This window comes from Chamaea fasciata, unplaced genomic scaffold (genome assembly GCF_029207755.1).
Source record: "Chamaea fasciata isolate MVZ Bird 193981 ecotype frontalis unplaced genomic scaffold, bChaFas1.0.hap1 SCAF_12, whole genome shotgun sequence".
Lineage (NCBI taxonomy): Eukaryota > Metazoa > Chordata > Aves > Passeriformes > Sylviidae > Chamaea > Chamaea fasciata.
In genome coordinates, this window is record NW_027094097.1 from 8,484,330 (window position 1) to 8,500,831 (window position 16,502).

The following is a 16,502-nucleotide window of genomic DNA, read 5'->3' on the forward strand; positions in this document are numbered from 1 at the left end:
CAGACACAGAGTGAGGTATTTATTTGGCTACATGCGCTGTGTCAGATTGTGTCTGACAGAGTCAGGCAGAGAGGAGGGGGCTTTGCACTGGTGTAATCAAGATTTTTTTAAAAAGGTGTTTATCGGGCAAAAGTTGACACGGAACAATTGTAACTAGCACGGAATAATGTTTCTTGCATCATAACATCAAAAATTATTATGAACACAATCACTCCATGTGAAATTGTGCCAAATCTGACAACTTGGTCTTTGCCCAAATACTCTGGAGAAAGCAAGCAGAGAGACTTGGACATAACATTTCTTTCAAAGTAAGAGCAGATTTACTCTCAATGTACATTTAGAGCCATCAAACACAAAAACCTAATAGAAGTTCTGGCTTAGAGTAATTAAGTGACTAACAAGTTCTAACAGCAGGTAGAAAGTCAGTGTGAAGGGGGCAACACACTTCTGGGGCCCTCTGGAAAACAGCAGCTGGCCCCTAACCTCCAGCCAGCCCCAAAGCAATGATCAATCACCATCTTCTTGTAGTGCTGAAAGATTTTGTTTTAAACAGGTTGGATGAGAGCTCTGGAATATGAATGATCATGATCACATGAATCAGTTCTCACACACCATACGATTACTCTCTCAGAAAAAAAAAAAAAAAATCTGTTTAGAATTAAAAATGTGACTGTTCCTGGCAACAGGAGATTGCTTTTTCTTGTCAGGAACTGTATTTTGGGGAACAGAGGGTTCTAGTATTACACAGCAGCACTCATCTATACAGCACTGCCTGGAGCCATCACAGGAGCCCAGGGACTGCTTGAAGGCCTGAAGAATATGGGAAGAAACATCAGCTTCACCTCCTTAAAGAAGGGCACAACAATCAGTTTTATTAAGTGTAAACAAATGAAATACTGTGGACAGTACTGCAATATTCAAGTTAAGCAGACACACACACAAACTTCTCACTTCTTTACAAAGGAAAACGGCACACATCAGAAGGGGATCATATGCACTACATGTTTTATTAAAAATGCAATTGTACTTAACTTTGTATCAAACAGTTTTATCATATGAAACCAAAATGAAGGACCAATGCACATGTTGCCAACATGCAGGACCTGCATCAAACCACACAGGATTATTACAAGAACAAGGCCACCTGGCAAAATGGGATCTGACGCTAGCCAAATCTCTCAGTTCCCTTGGGGGCGGGGGGTGGCAGAGCTGGCCCCTTGCTCCCCCTGAGCAGCCCTTTGCACAGAACAGCTCTTGGTTCAGATGAACTGCCTCGTCCCAGCCTCCCTTCCTGCCACACTGCCATCCTTGCCTTGTCCCCCAGAGCTCCTCTACTCCTTTCCTCTCTTCTTTCTGATTCAAACCCACCAGCAGTCCCCTCTACCTGTTCCTAAACTCCTCATGCCAGCAAGTCTTTAAATGCTCCACACCGCTTCTCTAATGCATCAGCTCAGGAACAGCTTGGCTTGGTCTGAATAGGAGCAAACAAATCAAAACATCTCAGACAAGAGATGCATTCACAAAGGGTGAGTGAGGAAACGCGTAAGAGCACCTCCACATTCTCTCTCCTGGTGCTTCTTCAGATTTGCCTCTCCCAAAAGTCATATGCTTTGAGCTCAGTCCAGCAGCAACAGCCAAGATGCAAAATTGCCTTTAACGTTTTGCCTGTGCAGAGAATTTTTCACTATCAAGGGGCTGACCTAGAGAAGTGCATACATTGTTAAGAGAGAACTGTTAATTACCAATACTATTTTAGTCACTTGGACTCACGAGATCTTTACAAGTCAAGCTAGGAGTCACTGTAGCTATTAAATATCTTTGGTTAGCTGCTGCTCCTGTCCTAAGTCTCTGGGTTCATGGTACAGGAGCAGGACTGACCTCACTCTTCTGAAGAAATTCAGCTCAATATGCTTGAGAGCAGGATATTGGTGGCATCTGCATAGCCATTACTCAAATCATCCCATCAAGGATTTATCTCCTCTTGCAGCTTGTCTGGAGCCTTTATTAGAAAAGGATGAATTAAAATTAATTGAAGTTAGCATCAGGATTGCTGTCACATTTTAGTACCAAGAATCAGCACGAAAAGCATCTCAGTTCAGAGACCATAAAATTGTGCAAGAGCACACTGAGCCAAGCAGCAGGCAGGGTCAGTCTGTACTCCAGCACTGAGGGATGCTGCAGGAGGGCTGAGTGCTCTGCCTGCCCCACACAGCCAGTGCAGGGTTTAGAAACTCCAATGGAGTCCCATTCCTTGTGCCCTGCATTAACCTTTGAGCTGCTTCAGGGCAGGGAGACTCCCAAAGCTTTTCTGTAAAGTCCCTTGGGGCACACAAATGCAGTAGAGAATTGACATTTGCTGCTTTCACTGCAGGCATTTCCTCCCTGCTGCAGTGCCATATTCTCCCTCTTTGAAGTTCCATCGATTTCCATGATCCCCAAGGGCCCACAGGAGCATAACAATCTCATTTCTGAGCACAATGCAGAGCCCATGGTGCTATCCACTACAGCTTAAAGATTTCCCTTCTTCACTTCAGGGCAAAACCTTACAAAATGCTTTAATGTTAAAACCAAGCTATGTCAGTTACTGTTTCTTTGGAGAACATACTGAACTGGCTATAAAGTCACTATAGACTAGTCAGGCACTTCAAATACAATGCCTGAAAACCAGTAAAATAAAAAGAACTAATTGATAAGAAAAGAAAAAGCAAGAACATCCATGATTTTATTACAAAAACACCCAGCAACTGTATAACACAAAAACAGTAACTGAGAGTCTCTTTTTATTTTTCTTTCAGTGTACATGCTCATTATTATTCCATTTAATTTACAGAAGGGCTATGTAAAATGAAATTAAAATTAGAGAGGAAACAAAAAGGAAGATTGAGGCATAGAATTTTCTTAGCAAGCAACGATCACAGGAGACAGCACAGATTGAACAGGGATTCAACAGGAGTGACACCTAGGGATAAAGGTAAACAGTAACTTTTTCCTTATCCATTAGATTCTCCATGGGGCTTTTTTGTTTGTTTTAGCAAAACAGTTGAGAGTATCACAGTATACAGGAAGACTAAATGGCAAAGAACGTCTCACACACACACACACATTTATCCCTGCTACTGGTCCAGAATCCAAAACTTCAGTTAACATTCGATTTCCTATCTCTCATTCATTGATAAACTATACAGGATTACACTGTACATGGAGTTAAAATTACAAAAATGTCATATTTACAAAAATCTGTACACACATAGTAAAACTCACAAAATTGTCATCTATGTATCACAAGTTGCGACACCAAAATATTAAAAATGGGATAAAATTATACATTTCTCTTGTCCATTTTTAAAAAGGGTTCATTATTTCAAAGACAGACCACCTATTTCTCCCAAATAAGACTGGTAAGAGAACTAGAAACCTAAAGTATCCTCCTGGGATAAAATGTCGCGAGCAGCATCTCCCAACTAGAAAGAAGCCTATATCCTGTCTGCTGGGGTGGGGTGTGCAGTTAGCATGTATGTACAGAAATGGTGAAACTACAACGAGGATGTCTTTGGCTAAACCTTTGGCATAAATTAAAATCACACATCAAAAGTTACAGAAAAGGTTATCTTGGTGATGGCGGAATTCCAGAATTTCTTTCTGAGATACCATTATATACAGCTTTTCTTTCTCTGAGGAAACAGAGTAGGAATAAAGGATTTTGGAACAGAGGCAAATGAGGCAACATTGTTTCTTCGTTAAATTTTTCACTAGTATGAAAAATTGTATCAAATCTTTTCATTAAAACATAATTCAGTCATAGAAATAACCCCTTCCAGAATTTTTTTTTTCTTTCGAAATTGCATATGAAAAGAATTAGTAAACCAGCCATGACAGAAAAAAACTGTATCAGCATATCAAGTACATATTAGTGCAGGAAGGTGGATAAATTTGATCCACTGTATAAATAAGCTTTATGCGCAGTGTACATTAAATAACCACCACACCCCACTCACACCCAGTACACAGATGCTCCTCAGTGAAGATAAACGTTTATCAAGTAATTAAAGTGTATGTAGTGCAAATGTTACAACCAAGTATTATGCACATGCTACTTGCTTGGTTTAAAGTTACACAAAGATGTGGTGCCTGAAATCATGGACATATATACATCCTTGTCACACTTGGTACAATGTCCTAAGCCACAGAAATACCGAGGTGTTTAGATCTATATATATATACACACACGTTTTCTTAAAATGTGACCACCACATCAATACAGTAACACAAACAGACTAAAATCAATACCTGCTTCCAGATGCTCCAAGGCTCAGAAAGTTTGTGCTTCTAATTCTTGCAGTCATTACGTGCCCCTCTTCCATTTCCCCCTTCTGCCAGCTGAGAAGGAGGGACAGTCTCTTCAGGTCTGTGCTGCATAGGATGAGGGCAACGGAGAGGAATAAATGACGGCACAGGCACCTAAGCTGCTTTCCTCCATCAACAGTTCCATGCCCCATGATGAAGGGTTGAGAGAATTTCCTCTCCACACCGCTCCTGGGTGGAAAGGCTTATTGGAAAAAAAAAAAAAATCATAACGTGCTTTCCATATTATAAGTGGCAGCAAATCAAGGCACGCTGTACTAATTCTGTAGCATTGAGATTAGCTGACTTTGCAGGGGATGCTCACTGGGGAAGGTCCGACGTTCTCAACTGGCTGCTGGGCCGTGTGGGGCCATAGAGAGTAACAGAAGCTATGTGATTATTCTGCATCACCTGCAAAAGCACAGCAGGGAAAAGGGAAATTAAAAGAAGCGCTACGCTAAACAGAAAATCAGAAGTATTAAAATGGTGAATACAGAAGTAATCTGCCTGAAGAAAAAAATCCCAACAACAAACGACAGCAACAAGCTCTTGGCTAGTTCCTAAAAACAGTCTTAGATTTCCATGACACAACACCATCTGCCCCAACCAGCCATGTGAGTGTATCTCCTGCTAGCATGAGTTGCAGGTGACAAACTTGAAGTTTCAGCTTTAACATGCAAATGTACAACTTCAGAGAAGAGATTGCAAAGTTCCCTCTTTCTGCCAACAGGCACTAAAACTATACCACTCCCAAGCACTGGCTTTTATTGCAACAGGAAGTAAGAAGCCACTCATAGTAATGGCAAACTCTAATCTTCCCATGCTCAGATAAAAATAAAAGGTTTTTTTCCTAACCTCAAAGATCATTCTCTGCAGTCCAAAGCAAAAGGTTGACCCAAATGGGTTAGTGTTGTTCGGAGATGATGACCTGAACAGAAAAGAGTGGAAAAAATTTTAAATGGATATGTGAGGATCAGGAACATCTTAAGGAGGAATAACTATTCAGCAACATAAGGTGAATTACACCATCTTTATCATGGCTTTCATCAAAAGAAAATACCTCTATATTATGCAACACCATTGCTAGACTCCAAGTGAGCCAAAGGAAACTCTGCTTGATGCAGCAGAGCCATTAATAACACTTGGGAATAAAGTAATCAAAAAGCCACTAGTGACCTCTACAGGAAAACTCTCCTGCACTTCACTTGAACAGGAAGAACCCTAAAAAAAATCCAGATACACAGGAAGAGAGAACCATCATGTTACTTACTTCACATTACTTTTTTGCAAGATCCTTCCTTTTATGTCTCAACCTCGACCATATGTATTTACTATATATAGTCTATTATTTATATTTACTATATACTGTCTATTAATCAACTGGATTTAGCATGTTAGGAAGATTAACATGTATGATGCTAAAATAGAACAATCTAAGTTTTATTAAACGATATTTTTCAAGACCTACGTACCACTTTTCTTCCAGTTATTTCTGGTATTTTTGGCTTGTACATTGCCAATTTCTGTTGACTGCAATGAATTTTAGATTACAGCCAAAAAAACCCTTAATGAATATTTACCTTTAGTCCTTTCTTGTAAACTGGTCAGTTTTTCAAATTGCATGTCTGAGCCATTTGAGATGTGCTCAGTAAAGCGCTCTCTGGTTGAACTACTCTCTATAATACAGATGGAAAAAATAGAAGGGCTCTATGTCATCACTATTTCACCTTAGCTTTACTTCATTCACATGGCTTCTGCTCTAATCATCTCACTGGTATAACACAGGAGTAAAGAGAAACATAGGGCACAATGATTAAGGGGGGGGAAAAAAAAAATCAAAGCCAAAATTAATGTGAAAGTCCATTAAAAATACATTAATTTAACTGAAATTGCTGTGGTATTTGCAAAGTACCTGTCACTTACACTTGTTCTGAGATAAAAATCATGGTTTCACATCATAAAATGATAACTCTGCAAACAGATAATGCCCATTTAACCCAGTATCCAGCTCAATGCCTGCAGAAACACAGCAAATTTAAGGGCTCTTCTATCTTCAGTCAGCCTAAAGGAACTGTAGAACCATGTATGATCATAAAAGACAAGCTTGATCAGACAGACTGCTGCTATATATGTTATCATATACATATTTACTGTGCTGTATAGTGTCATGTTATTGAAATACTTTTAAAAAGTATAAAAATTCTGCACTACTTATTACTCATAATAAAAGAGACCTTTTAATGCACTGTTTTCTCTGAGATCTCTGGATTTTGCATTTCAAGGAATTTTGGAAAAGCTTTCACTCAGCATGTCAGTTTATTTCCTCTGAGAGCAGCTATCTTGTCTTGTTAGTGGCCAAAAAACCTTGAAACTTTAACCAGCAAAGCAGTACAAAAGTAACCACTGCCATAAACACTCTTCCTCGTCCCCTGTTGTCAGCACAATCCTTGCCAAGCAAAATAAAGAGAAATTTTTACCTGTGAAGTACCACTGGCTTCTCTACAGGGTGCCCCAGCAGATCCTGAATACTGTCCCACTGTAAGTACATCAATGAATTTGTGTTAAAATGAGGCAGAAGAAAACTCTCATTTTATCTACAAAGAGCGCCATGCACATTTGTTTGTGATAAACCTATTTGTCACGTAAACCTGAGGTTGTATTTACAGAAGTATTTTGTGACTGGAGCCATACTCAGTAATAGAACTATCCATTGCTAGGGCTAGTAAATTCTCTTAAGGCATATTCTCATTTTTGTCTAAAAACAGTTCAGAATTAGAATTATTAATATAAATATTTCTATGGGTCTTACGGATAAAATGTAGCTGGAAAGTCTTGTGTATTTTAGGGACACCTCAAAGACCAAAGCAGCTTCAACAAAATATCCTCTTACATACCTTTGCAGAGAGGAAAAATAGCCCCACTGCCACCTCCCCCCAAAGTCTTTCTTTGATTTAAGCAACAATACTGGAGAAGAGGAAAGCTGCACTATTTAATGATTGGGAAATGTCCAACAGTTTTCCTCACTTTAACAAGACTCCAAGAAGCTGCAGTTTCACACACAAGACTGAAATAAGTCAAAGCACTGAAGGGAGTAAGTTAATTCAAATCAAAAAGTATAGAATGGCATCTTCCAGATTGCTGACTCCAATTTTTCTTCCCAGTGTGGGACTCCAAATTCACCAAGGAAAGGCTTCATTTGGCACCCCAGGAACCAAGAGAGCAGCACCGACACTGACTGAATGTTGACTGCAGAGACGCAGAGGAACAGTTTTTGAGAAGTTTTTCAACTTAATGCAGGTGTCAAATATGCAGCAGCAACTGCCCAGCTGGGAAGTTCATTTAGGTGGTAAGGCTGTAGAGTCTTTAAGGAGCCTGCTGTCATCAGGTGGTGTCACACTGGCAGTGACATTTTTGAAAGGCTGCTGCCTAAGAAACATCCCATTACTGGTGCCCTTCAGAAGAAAGTGGAAGGGCACTGGACTCTCTTGTTAAATAGTACATGTCTTCAAGAGCTATGTTTAGTACAACAGCTCTGTGAGAATTTTGTTTAGGAACATGTCTCCAGCTAACATTCAGGCACCACTGCTGTTGTTTTACCCTATCATTTATTTCACTATTCCTACCTGCAGCAGTGTTAAAATGCAAGCCATGCCATAAAGTACTAATTTAATTTATTTGAAATGTGCTACTACCAATGAATTCAATCTTTTAACACACCAAAATATTTAAAACACAAGATACACACTACTGTTGGCCACCTACTATTCCACTTTACAACAACATGATAGCACTGCTGTAATTTCTTTGAAGTATATTGTAAGTTGGCATGAATTACTGAGATGGTTTAAGAAAATTAGGAAAACAGTTCTGCACAGGCTTACCTTGCTGTATGTTGTACATGTTTCTGTCTGTGAGTCAGCACTATCTATGAAACAAAAACAGAAAAGCTTTTATAGCTTTAAGCTTGAACAGTCCCCTACATAGTCCTTTATTTTGGCATGTTAATTCAGATAGCAGGAGACACAGGAGCATTAGAACAGGCCAGATACAAATTCATCAGCATTCACTAGCAATCAGAATTGTCAGTAAACACTGACTAAATGCCAGTTAAGGTGATAAAGCAAACATCCCTATTTACAGGAACTCCCAACTTTAAGATTAGAAAAGCTTAAAACCTTTAACCTTAGATGGAAGAACACCACTGTAAAAGAAACTCCATCTCTGCACTAAGCTAACACGCCTAGCACAGCCACTTGAGGAGGTAACATGATGTGCCACTCATTAAGTCCAAAACACTTCACTGCACTTGGAAGGAAAGCTGGTTAAAACAGACATCTGGAGACTCAGGAGCTGGCAGGCCTGAAATCAGTTACATCACTTCCAAAATAAAGATGGCAGAGAGCTTGGGAATCACAGCCTACCTATTAAATAATAAAAGGACAGCATTGCATGTACAATTACAGCCTTGAAACAGAAACTGTTTGCTGGTGGTTTCAAGTACTTTCATACATACCTTACATACATATATTTGGGTACTCTTAAATACTGAAAGCAGTGGGAATGGACCTTGACACTAAACATGTCAAACATAGCTTTCAGTCAAGTTAAAGACCATTTGCTTCTCTGTATTTCTTCTCTCTAAACATGCTCTCTTTGTGCTGAGAGTTCAGTGTCTGTGCAACTTGAACTCTGGCTCTCAATTTATCATCTGAACTTGAACTACAAAAGGGAACTAATAAAACTGCATCAGGCGCTGCCACCAGAGGGAAGAAGACAGGCTATTCAAATCTGTTATAACATCTGTTCATAACTTGTTACATGTCCTGGACATAAGCCAGCAGCCAGAAAAGCTGGTTAGAAATGCCAAATAAACAAAAAAACAGACACATTAAGAATAAATTCATGATGCTACTTGAGGTAAATAAAATTAATCATAAATTAATGTTTTGAAGTACAATTACCTAAGGGAAAAAAATTTTAGAAGTGAGAATTTTCATGCTCATTCCCTTGGTTGAAGTACAAATCAACTTTCATATAAGCCTGTATACCCAAACACTGTTTTTCCAGGTTTTTAATCCTCCATATGCTCAAACTGCTGTGACAGCCACAGGAGGATTGCACTCCACACAGCAAAGTGCTTGCAGTAAGTACCAATCAGAATGAGGAAAACATCCCTGGCCAAAACCTAGGCAGCATCTGGCATTCCCAGGATAATCTAAATCCAGTACACATTTTTTCTTATGTTGAAGAAGTCTACTTCAATCGCTGTGATCTTCAGACAAACCCCACTTTGCTGAGATTAGTTACATGCACAGAGCTGGGAATATCTTAGTATTTACCTTGCCAAATCAGCACTCCTGATTATAGATTTTTTTTTTCAAGTAGAGGTTTTCAGGTGAACACAGACAGACATACTTTGTCTGTAGCACACAGAGCCAACATATCCTGGATGTTTATTTTCATTCCCAGATAAACCAGATTATATTACATACCAGTGGACTGGACAGATGAGCTCAGACTTAACACTGTCTTAGAGATTTTGAGCCTCCAGGTACAAGGTGATTGACTTCAGCAGAGCAGTAGCATTACAGGATATTGTGATGTTGCAGCTAAATATTTGTGTGATCCAAATAAGAGGTAGTGCAAGTAAAATCAGAGAACTGCTACCTTGCCCTGAAGTGCCTTTTCCACTTAAATAGAAACCTAATCCCAAAATTTCTTCTCTGTCTCAATGACTGTCACTGTTAGCATCCTCTGATATTGAAGGACAGAGACAAGAACTGCTCCCAGTTCCCCCTGGAGCACTCTGTGACCCCTGAAGCAGGACAGCAGGGAAAGGCTCACCTCTCTTAATGACGAGTGGAATCTTGAATTCACAGCGATGGTAACTAGAAAGTGCAAATCATAAAGCTATTAGAAAACAGAGAAACCAAGATAAACTGCACAGCCACAGACTGACAGCTCCTAATAATCCCTTTAATGAAAAGTCACATCAGTAATAAAATGAAAGCGAGAATCTATGATAGCAGATTAAGTTCTTACTTAGATTTTTCATATCAAAGAAGGCAGCAGCCTGGGAATGTCCTAATAAAATTTTCTAGAGGACACAAGAAGTCCTTCAGCATGAATTACTCTTTTGTTACACAAGGTGAATGGAGAAATATTTAGCTACAAAATAGCACTATAGACTTCTCTGTTACTAACTGCTTTAATCAGACATCCAATCACTAACTCATACTCCTCTTCTAAAGAGTTTACACTTCGAAAGTATTGGAAACATGGTCATAAGCATGAGTTTTTTAATCACTGAGATCACGTTAGGAAAAAAACAGCAACATAGCTACCAGTAAATGAGCACTCTTGCTAATACGAAGTTTGCCTCTGTCAAGAGTTTGCACATCGTACCTGGACCAAGAACGACCTTACCTCATACACTGCTTTTAGACATGTTTGCGAGTATATATAAAGGCATTTAAAAGTAAAAAGAAAATACTACTAAAAAGATGTTACTAATGATGTCTGAAACTTCCATAGGTTACTAGATACACCAAAGAGACTCATGAAGAAATACTGTAAATCTATGAAGAGAGCATAAGATTTCCTTTTCAGTTGTTTTAACGTACTCCTTAATAGATGAGTTCTGTACACTCACATGTTGAAGTTGTAATGACCGGGATAATTTGTATGCAGGACAAATTTCTTCACCTTGTGAGTGTTTGCATCAAAGAGAATATCCTGTTGAAGACAAAAAAGACAGATGAAGCAATCTGGATAGAGGAAGGTGGCTTTCCCCAAACCAACTCTAGATTACTTAAAATAGCACTTAAAATATCTCTGGAACTAAATCAAACTATGAAAAGTAATATTTGAAAATAGGACTATTTGTAAATTCAGATAACACATTTCCTCCAGCACTCAATGACAACTGCAGCTTCATTTGCTAATGTTGGCAAGATTTCTAAGGAGGTCTTGTTTTTCTGCATATTATTTACAGTAATGCAGACTACAGCAAAACAGCTGCAAGAAGGAACATGAAGATTTAACTACACCCCACAGCTCAGCAAACTTTCACAACTAATGTTATGGCACACCTGCCTCAGTTCTGTGGGACAGGGCCATGGATCTCAGGAACAAGAAGTAGTTACCTATGCATCACAACAGGAAAAGGAGAAAACCTGAGACTGCAAAGGTGCAAAGAGCCCTCCATCCACTGGCGGAGATAAAACACCGCTGATTAAATTTGTAAGTGTTTAAGTAAAGTCAAGTGCAGCTTTTCATATCCAGGGATTCCTAAGGCAGCAATCAAGAATTTTCTAGCCTCTCATTTCCCATAGCCTTTAGCCTCCTGAAAGGATTGCTGTGTAACTAAATCAGAAGTTTACGTGAATTGTTTAGGGAAGCTTTCTACTCACCACTCCAAGTGTGAAATAATTGAAGAAGTAGTCATTGCACTTTGATGGGACCTGCTTATGGGGCGAGGGCGAATGGATTTTCATCTGCAAGAAACACACTTTTCAGATGCATTCAATAATGCTCAAAGATAAATGCCTTTAATAACATCTCTACATTCAAACAAATTGCTAGAATCTCATTTGAAGCCTTTGTTCAACTATGTAAGATAGTGTGCTTCATGACAGGACCATCACCTGCTTGCAGCAGCAGTGACACATCAGCTTTTTCAGTAACTGGAATTAAAAAGTTTACTTAGATGATGCTATGTAAAAACATTAGGAAAACATCAAAGTATATGCTAAGGTTATTTTACATATACTCTAAGTGGAAAAAAAATAGGCAGCACATTTGGATACAAAAGTGTTCCCATTTGTAACAATTCTTAAAACAGTTAACATTATGCAGAATGATTTTTTTAAATAAATTTAAACAGATTTGTATCAACTTAGAATTTTTAAAAGCTTCTGAAAAGCTATTATATAATGGGTCAGCCTTGTCTTTTATGTCAAGTAATACATCAAGCACTTGTAATTTGTGCTATGTGGCAGTTCAGCTTCACTGACCTTGCCAAACACAAGCACTATGATGAGATTGAGACACCACTGAACAGTGTCTGTGCCTGAATGAATTCCCTCACCTTGTCTTCAGACTTGTAGAAGACTTTGTGTGGAGAGCCCAAGGTGCTGAGCACATCCTGGCAGGAATCACCAAAGTACACACAGCGCTCAAATACCCGCATCTTGGCATCGGCTAAAACACCTGGGCCACAGCCTGAGGAATGGAAAACAACTCTATAGGTATCCTTCCTGATCACAGAATACATCAGTAAACCAACACCAAAAGGTTAGCATTCCTTTATTTATCACAAACCAAACAGCTGCATTCCCCAGACAACAGTGCCAAACTAAATTTAACCATTTACTTTGCAGCAGTGTAAACATTTCTTATCAGAGCGGTGCATGTGCTGATTGCTGCATGGTTCCCCATTCTAACCTCCAGTTTCAGCCATACTACCTTCACTCCCTTGCCATTCACTTGGTTTCCCAGCCCATCTCAGTTTTATCAGGTGGCTACTAGCAATGAATACCACAACTTATTTCTATCCCTAGCATATTCTACCTTAGCAGCTAGCGATTTATGTCCAGCTAAAAACGTCAAGCGCATAAAGTAAAATCCCTCATCCACACGAACTGTATCACAAAACACACATTCTTTACTCAAGATTCCCATAACTTACTAAATCAATAGCAAGTACATCCCTGTGCAAACAAGGTTAAAACTAGATCTTATTGAACAGCAGTTACACAGATGAATTGCTGACACATGTTACCAGACATCAGGAAGTGGAAAGATGTTGCAGTGTGTGAGTCCATTTGCTTTCAGGAATGCAGCATCTTACATTTACCAGAATGCAAGTACACACATGGAGCAGTTACTGCGAAACACAGGATGCGCTCTAAATACACACTTAGCTTTCCTCACTATGCATTATTTATGTAGCTAGTTACCCACGAAAATAAATCACAAAAATCCAATTGAGTCAGCCTTGATTTCTTAAGCAACAGTAACTTCAAATTAATACATGGGCAGAGAAATGTGAGCTAGAACAGGTGTGTAATATGTTCTACAAGAGTTTCTACAAACTCTGCAAGATAAGAATAGCACGTGTCCAGATTGCCTCCCTGCAAGTTTTTCTGAACATCCGTGATATTTTAATAACTATTTTACTCACTGACATTTCCTTTAAGCAGCATGCATATTGCATATACATTTTTAATAAAACTTGACACGCTAAGTGTCCAATCTCTCAAAATCATTTACATAACTATGATGCTATAGATAAGTCCTTCCCCAGTACATGAGGATATATGTTCTCTGCACTAGATAGCTCTACCTTATCTTCCTCTGTAATAAGAGAAGCAAAGCAGCTTGAAAATATCTGCTCCATTTTTATTCGTATTTTTTTATTCTTCATCTAGAATTTTCTTTTCTTTTTTTCAACTTTTGCATATTGTGAACGTATTCCAAGCGTTTTGTCAATATACAAAGAACTAGCAATCAGGACACGTCGAAAGCTGAGCCTCCTAATGAAAATTATTAAAAACAACTCAGTATTATTTCATAAAAAACATTGTCAAGTCTCACATTATGGAGACTGAAAAATACCCCTTTGCAGTTGTTACATCTTTCCCTAATTTCTAAGCACCTGCCCATCTCTGAAAGCACATACAAAAAGAGAGACTCATCAGCCTCTCTTCGCTTTCACCACTGTCTCCTACAGTAAATGAAAACAGAACTGAAGTGGAAGCACAGTTTAAGGCTGCAGCATTAATGTAGTCACTTGCCGGCATTTTTAAAAGCCTTTCAGATTTAATCACAAGAATATCAACATCATATAGCTCTCTGGAATCTCAGAAAATGCTCACATACATGAGGTTGCTTGGTTTGTCATGGGTTTTTTAGTGATGTACTGAAAATAGTGATCTGTTTTCTTCTACACATACACCTGGAGACAAATTCCATTTCTGCAAATAGATTCTTAAGACTTGGAACATGTGAGGGCTCCAGTTCTCAGTGATTTCTCCAGGGTTAGGAAAATGCAGTAACAAGCAGGTTCACCTTCAAAAGGATTTAACTGGGTTTTGTTCCCAGTAGTTCAAAGTAAGGTATATAGAACACTTTGAAATCACTTATTAAATCATCACATAGAACCTGTGCTTAATTTACACAGGTTTACCCCTGAGGAGGACAAGCAGTGCAATGCTGTGAGTGTCTCCAATACCTGCAGTGAGTAGGCGAAGCCGTAAACCTGAGGGTCCAGTTCCATCTCGCAGAACGTCGACGTTCTCAGCGTACACATTCCCAAGGAAACAGCTGAGAGGCATCAAGGGAGCCCTGAAACAAATTTAAAAAAGGTGCATAGGATTTGCTTCACCTTCGAATTTTCCTGTTATAAGCTGGTACCAGTTCACTGGAACAGAGCACATTAATTTTGACAAAGCTGCATGTTACTGTGACTGAAGATTAGAAGTTGTATTAAACAGAAGGATCAGAAAGTATGGGGGAAAAGGAAGAGGAACAAGACAGCATTCAAATGCAAGATCTTTACCATTAATGAAAAAAACCCAGCAAGTTTCAAAGACTCCAGGAATTAAGGAATTACAGAAACTGTACCTAGCCTTTGGATATCTCATATGAGGTCATGTCAGCTCAGATTTCTCCCAGGGAAAATGGAAGTTGTAGAGTTTTTAGAGTTAACTAAATCTGTGAAGTAGGCATATCACCCAAATGCAGCAGAAGAGCTTTCTCTGTGACGCTTTCACTGCTCTTGGGAAGGTACTTTGTAGCCCAGAACACGAAATCAGCACGTGCAGGTACGCCAAAGGCAACTGTGCTGCTTTACTGGGGAAGTTCTCAATTTAATTCAAAAACAATATTATTTTAGAAAATAATAACAATTCCAAGTGAGATATTTTTCATGGAAAGGCATATTTTCTGTGTATCAGCTTGTATATGCTCCCTAAAATTCCCTGTTCTTATGTTATTATGCTCATCCTCTGGGTGAATAACAAGCTAAAGGCTGGGCTTTGAGCTCTCTCTCACACACACAACAGAGCCCCATGCAACAATCAGTGCTTTCACTAAAGCTCACCATGTCACAGATGGGGACAGACAACAGCACTTTTCTCAAGTGCACTTATTTCTAATTAGGAGACAACGTCTGCATAAACAAGGCTCCCTTCCCTTCTGAGCAGTAATCCAAGGATGTGTTTATCTCCTGGCCTTAAAACTCAACTGTCTCTGCAAAAAATACCATCTTATCAGTTTGGGTATTTCAAAGATTAGGTATCTCAGAATCCTAGAATGATTTGGCTTGGAAGGGACCTTAAAGATCACCAAATTCCAGCCCCTCTGCCATGAGCAGGGACTCCTTCCACTAGGCCAGGTTGCCAAAAGCCCTATCCAGCCTGGCTTTGAAGATAGTAAGTTCAGTCAGGTATCTGCAAATACACTGAACATATGGTAGATTATGCATATGGCATATTTTATTAGTTTTGTTGAGCAAGAGAGTTTAAGACCCTTAATAGGGCCCTGCCATGACATACATATTATCAGTATGCTACAAGCTTACTGACTGCCTACACCAAGCTCGATTTGCTTAGGAAGCGGTCATCAGCACAAACAACATTTAGAGGAAGAACAGCCTAAACATGTGTTATTAAATTCACAATGTTCCCTACTTTAATTAATTCATTTTCAGGTCAACTGGAACTTGCCTACTACAGCTGAACCAAGCTCATTTCACAGCAACATGAATCACACCAACATTTGATTAATAACATCTGAGGACAACACCTACAGAAATCTGACTGAGGTTGGTATCAAGGCATTGTGCACATTACCAAATTAATAGAAAACCCAAACCGAACTAAAAAATACACAGTTCTATTTAACAATGGCAAAGCACTAAATGAATGATGGAAGAGCATGAGCAGCCGTACATACTTGGTGTCCTGCAGACTGTTTCCGTTGTAGATGTACATGCGTTTCACAGTCGCGCCATGCGGAATTTGAAGAGAGGCCAGACCATGGGCAAAGTTAGGCTGTGGAAACACAAAATCCTTCTTGTTACACAACACAGCAGACACTTCAGCTTAAGGTCAGAAACTGCTTTAGAGATGCAGTCTATGCTTACCAATTCAAGTAAG

At 39.2% G+C, this 16,502-nt stretch overlaps 1 protein-coding gene and 1 long non-coding RNA gene across 3 annotated transcripts in view; both read right to left on the reverse strand.

Annotated features, from left to right (window-relative positions):
- Positions 1 to 988: 988 nt before the first annotated feature.
- Positions 989 to 4,479, reverse strand: LOC136295762 (uncharacterized). The gene is made up of 2 exons (XR_010722790.1): positions 4,288 to 4,479; positions 989 to 1,999 (listed from the first exon to the last, which is right to left on the reverse strand). It is a non-coding gene; the product is annotated as an uncharacterized lncRNA (long non-coding RNA).
- An 87-nt stretch (positions 4,480 to 4,566) lies between these two features.
- PHAF1 (phagosome assembly factor 1) overlaps positions 4,567 to 16,502 on the reverse strand; it is a 32,874-nt gene continuing 20,938 nt past the window's right edge. Inside the window, exons 7-16 of one of the 2 annotated variants that reach the window (XM_066194379.1) lie at positions 16,300 to 16,397; positions 14,576 to 14,688; positions 12,431 to 12,564; positions 11,754 to 11,837; positions 10,994 to 11,076; positions 10,186 to 10,229; positions 8,223 to 8,266; positions 6,819 to 6,877; positions 5,197 to 5,269; positions 4,567 to 4,752 (exon numbers count right to left, since the gene is read on the reverse strand). In XM_066194379.1, coding sequence (XP_066050476.1) covers positions 4,663 to 4,752; positions 5,197 to 5,269; positions 6,819 to 6,877; positions 8,223 to 8,266; positions 10,186 to 10,229; positions 10,994 to 11,076; positions 11,754 to 11,837; positions 12,431 to 12,564; positions 14,576 to 14,688; positions 16,300 to 16,397 — 822 coding nt within the window. In that variant the 3' untranslated portion in view covers positions 4,567 to 4,662. Of the gene's footprint in view, positions 4,753 to 5,196; positions 5,270 to 5,303; positions 6,018 to 6,818; positions 6,878 to 8,222; positions 8,267 to 10,185; positions 10,230 to 10,993; positions 11,077 to 11,753; positions 11,838 to 12,430; positions 12,565 to 14,575; positions 14,689 to 16,299; positions 16,398 to 16,502 lie in introns of those variants that run through there. The other variant, XM_066194380.1, reaches the window with a different exon arrangement.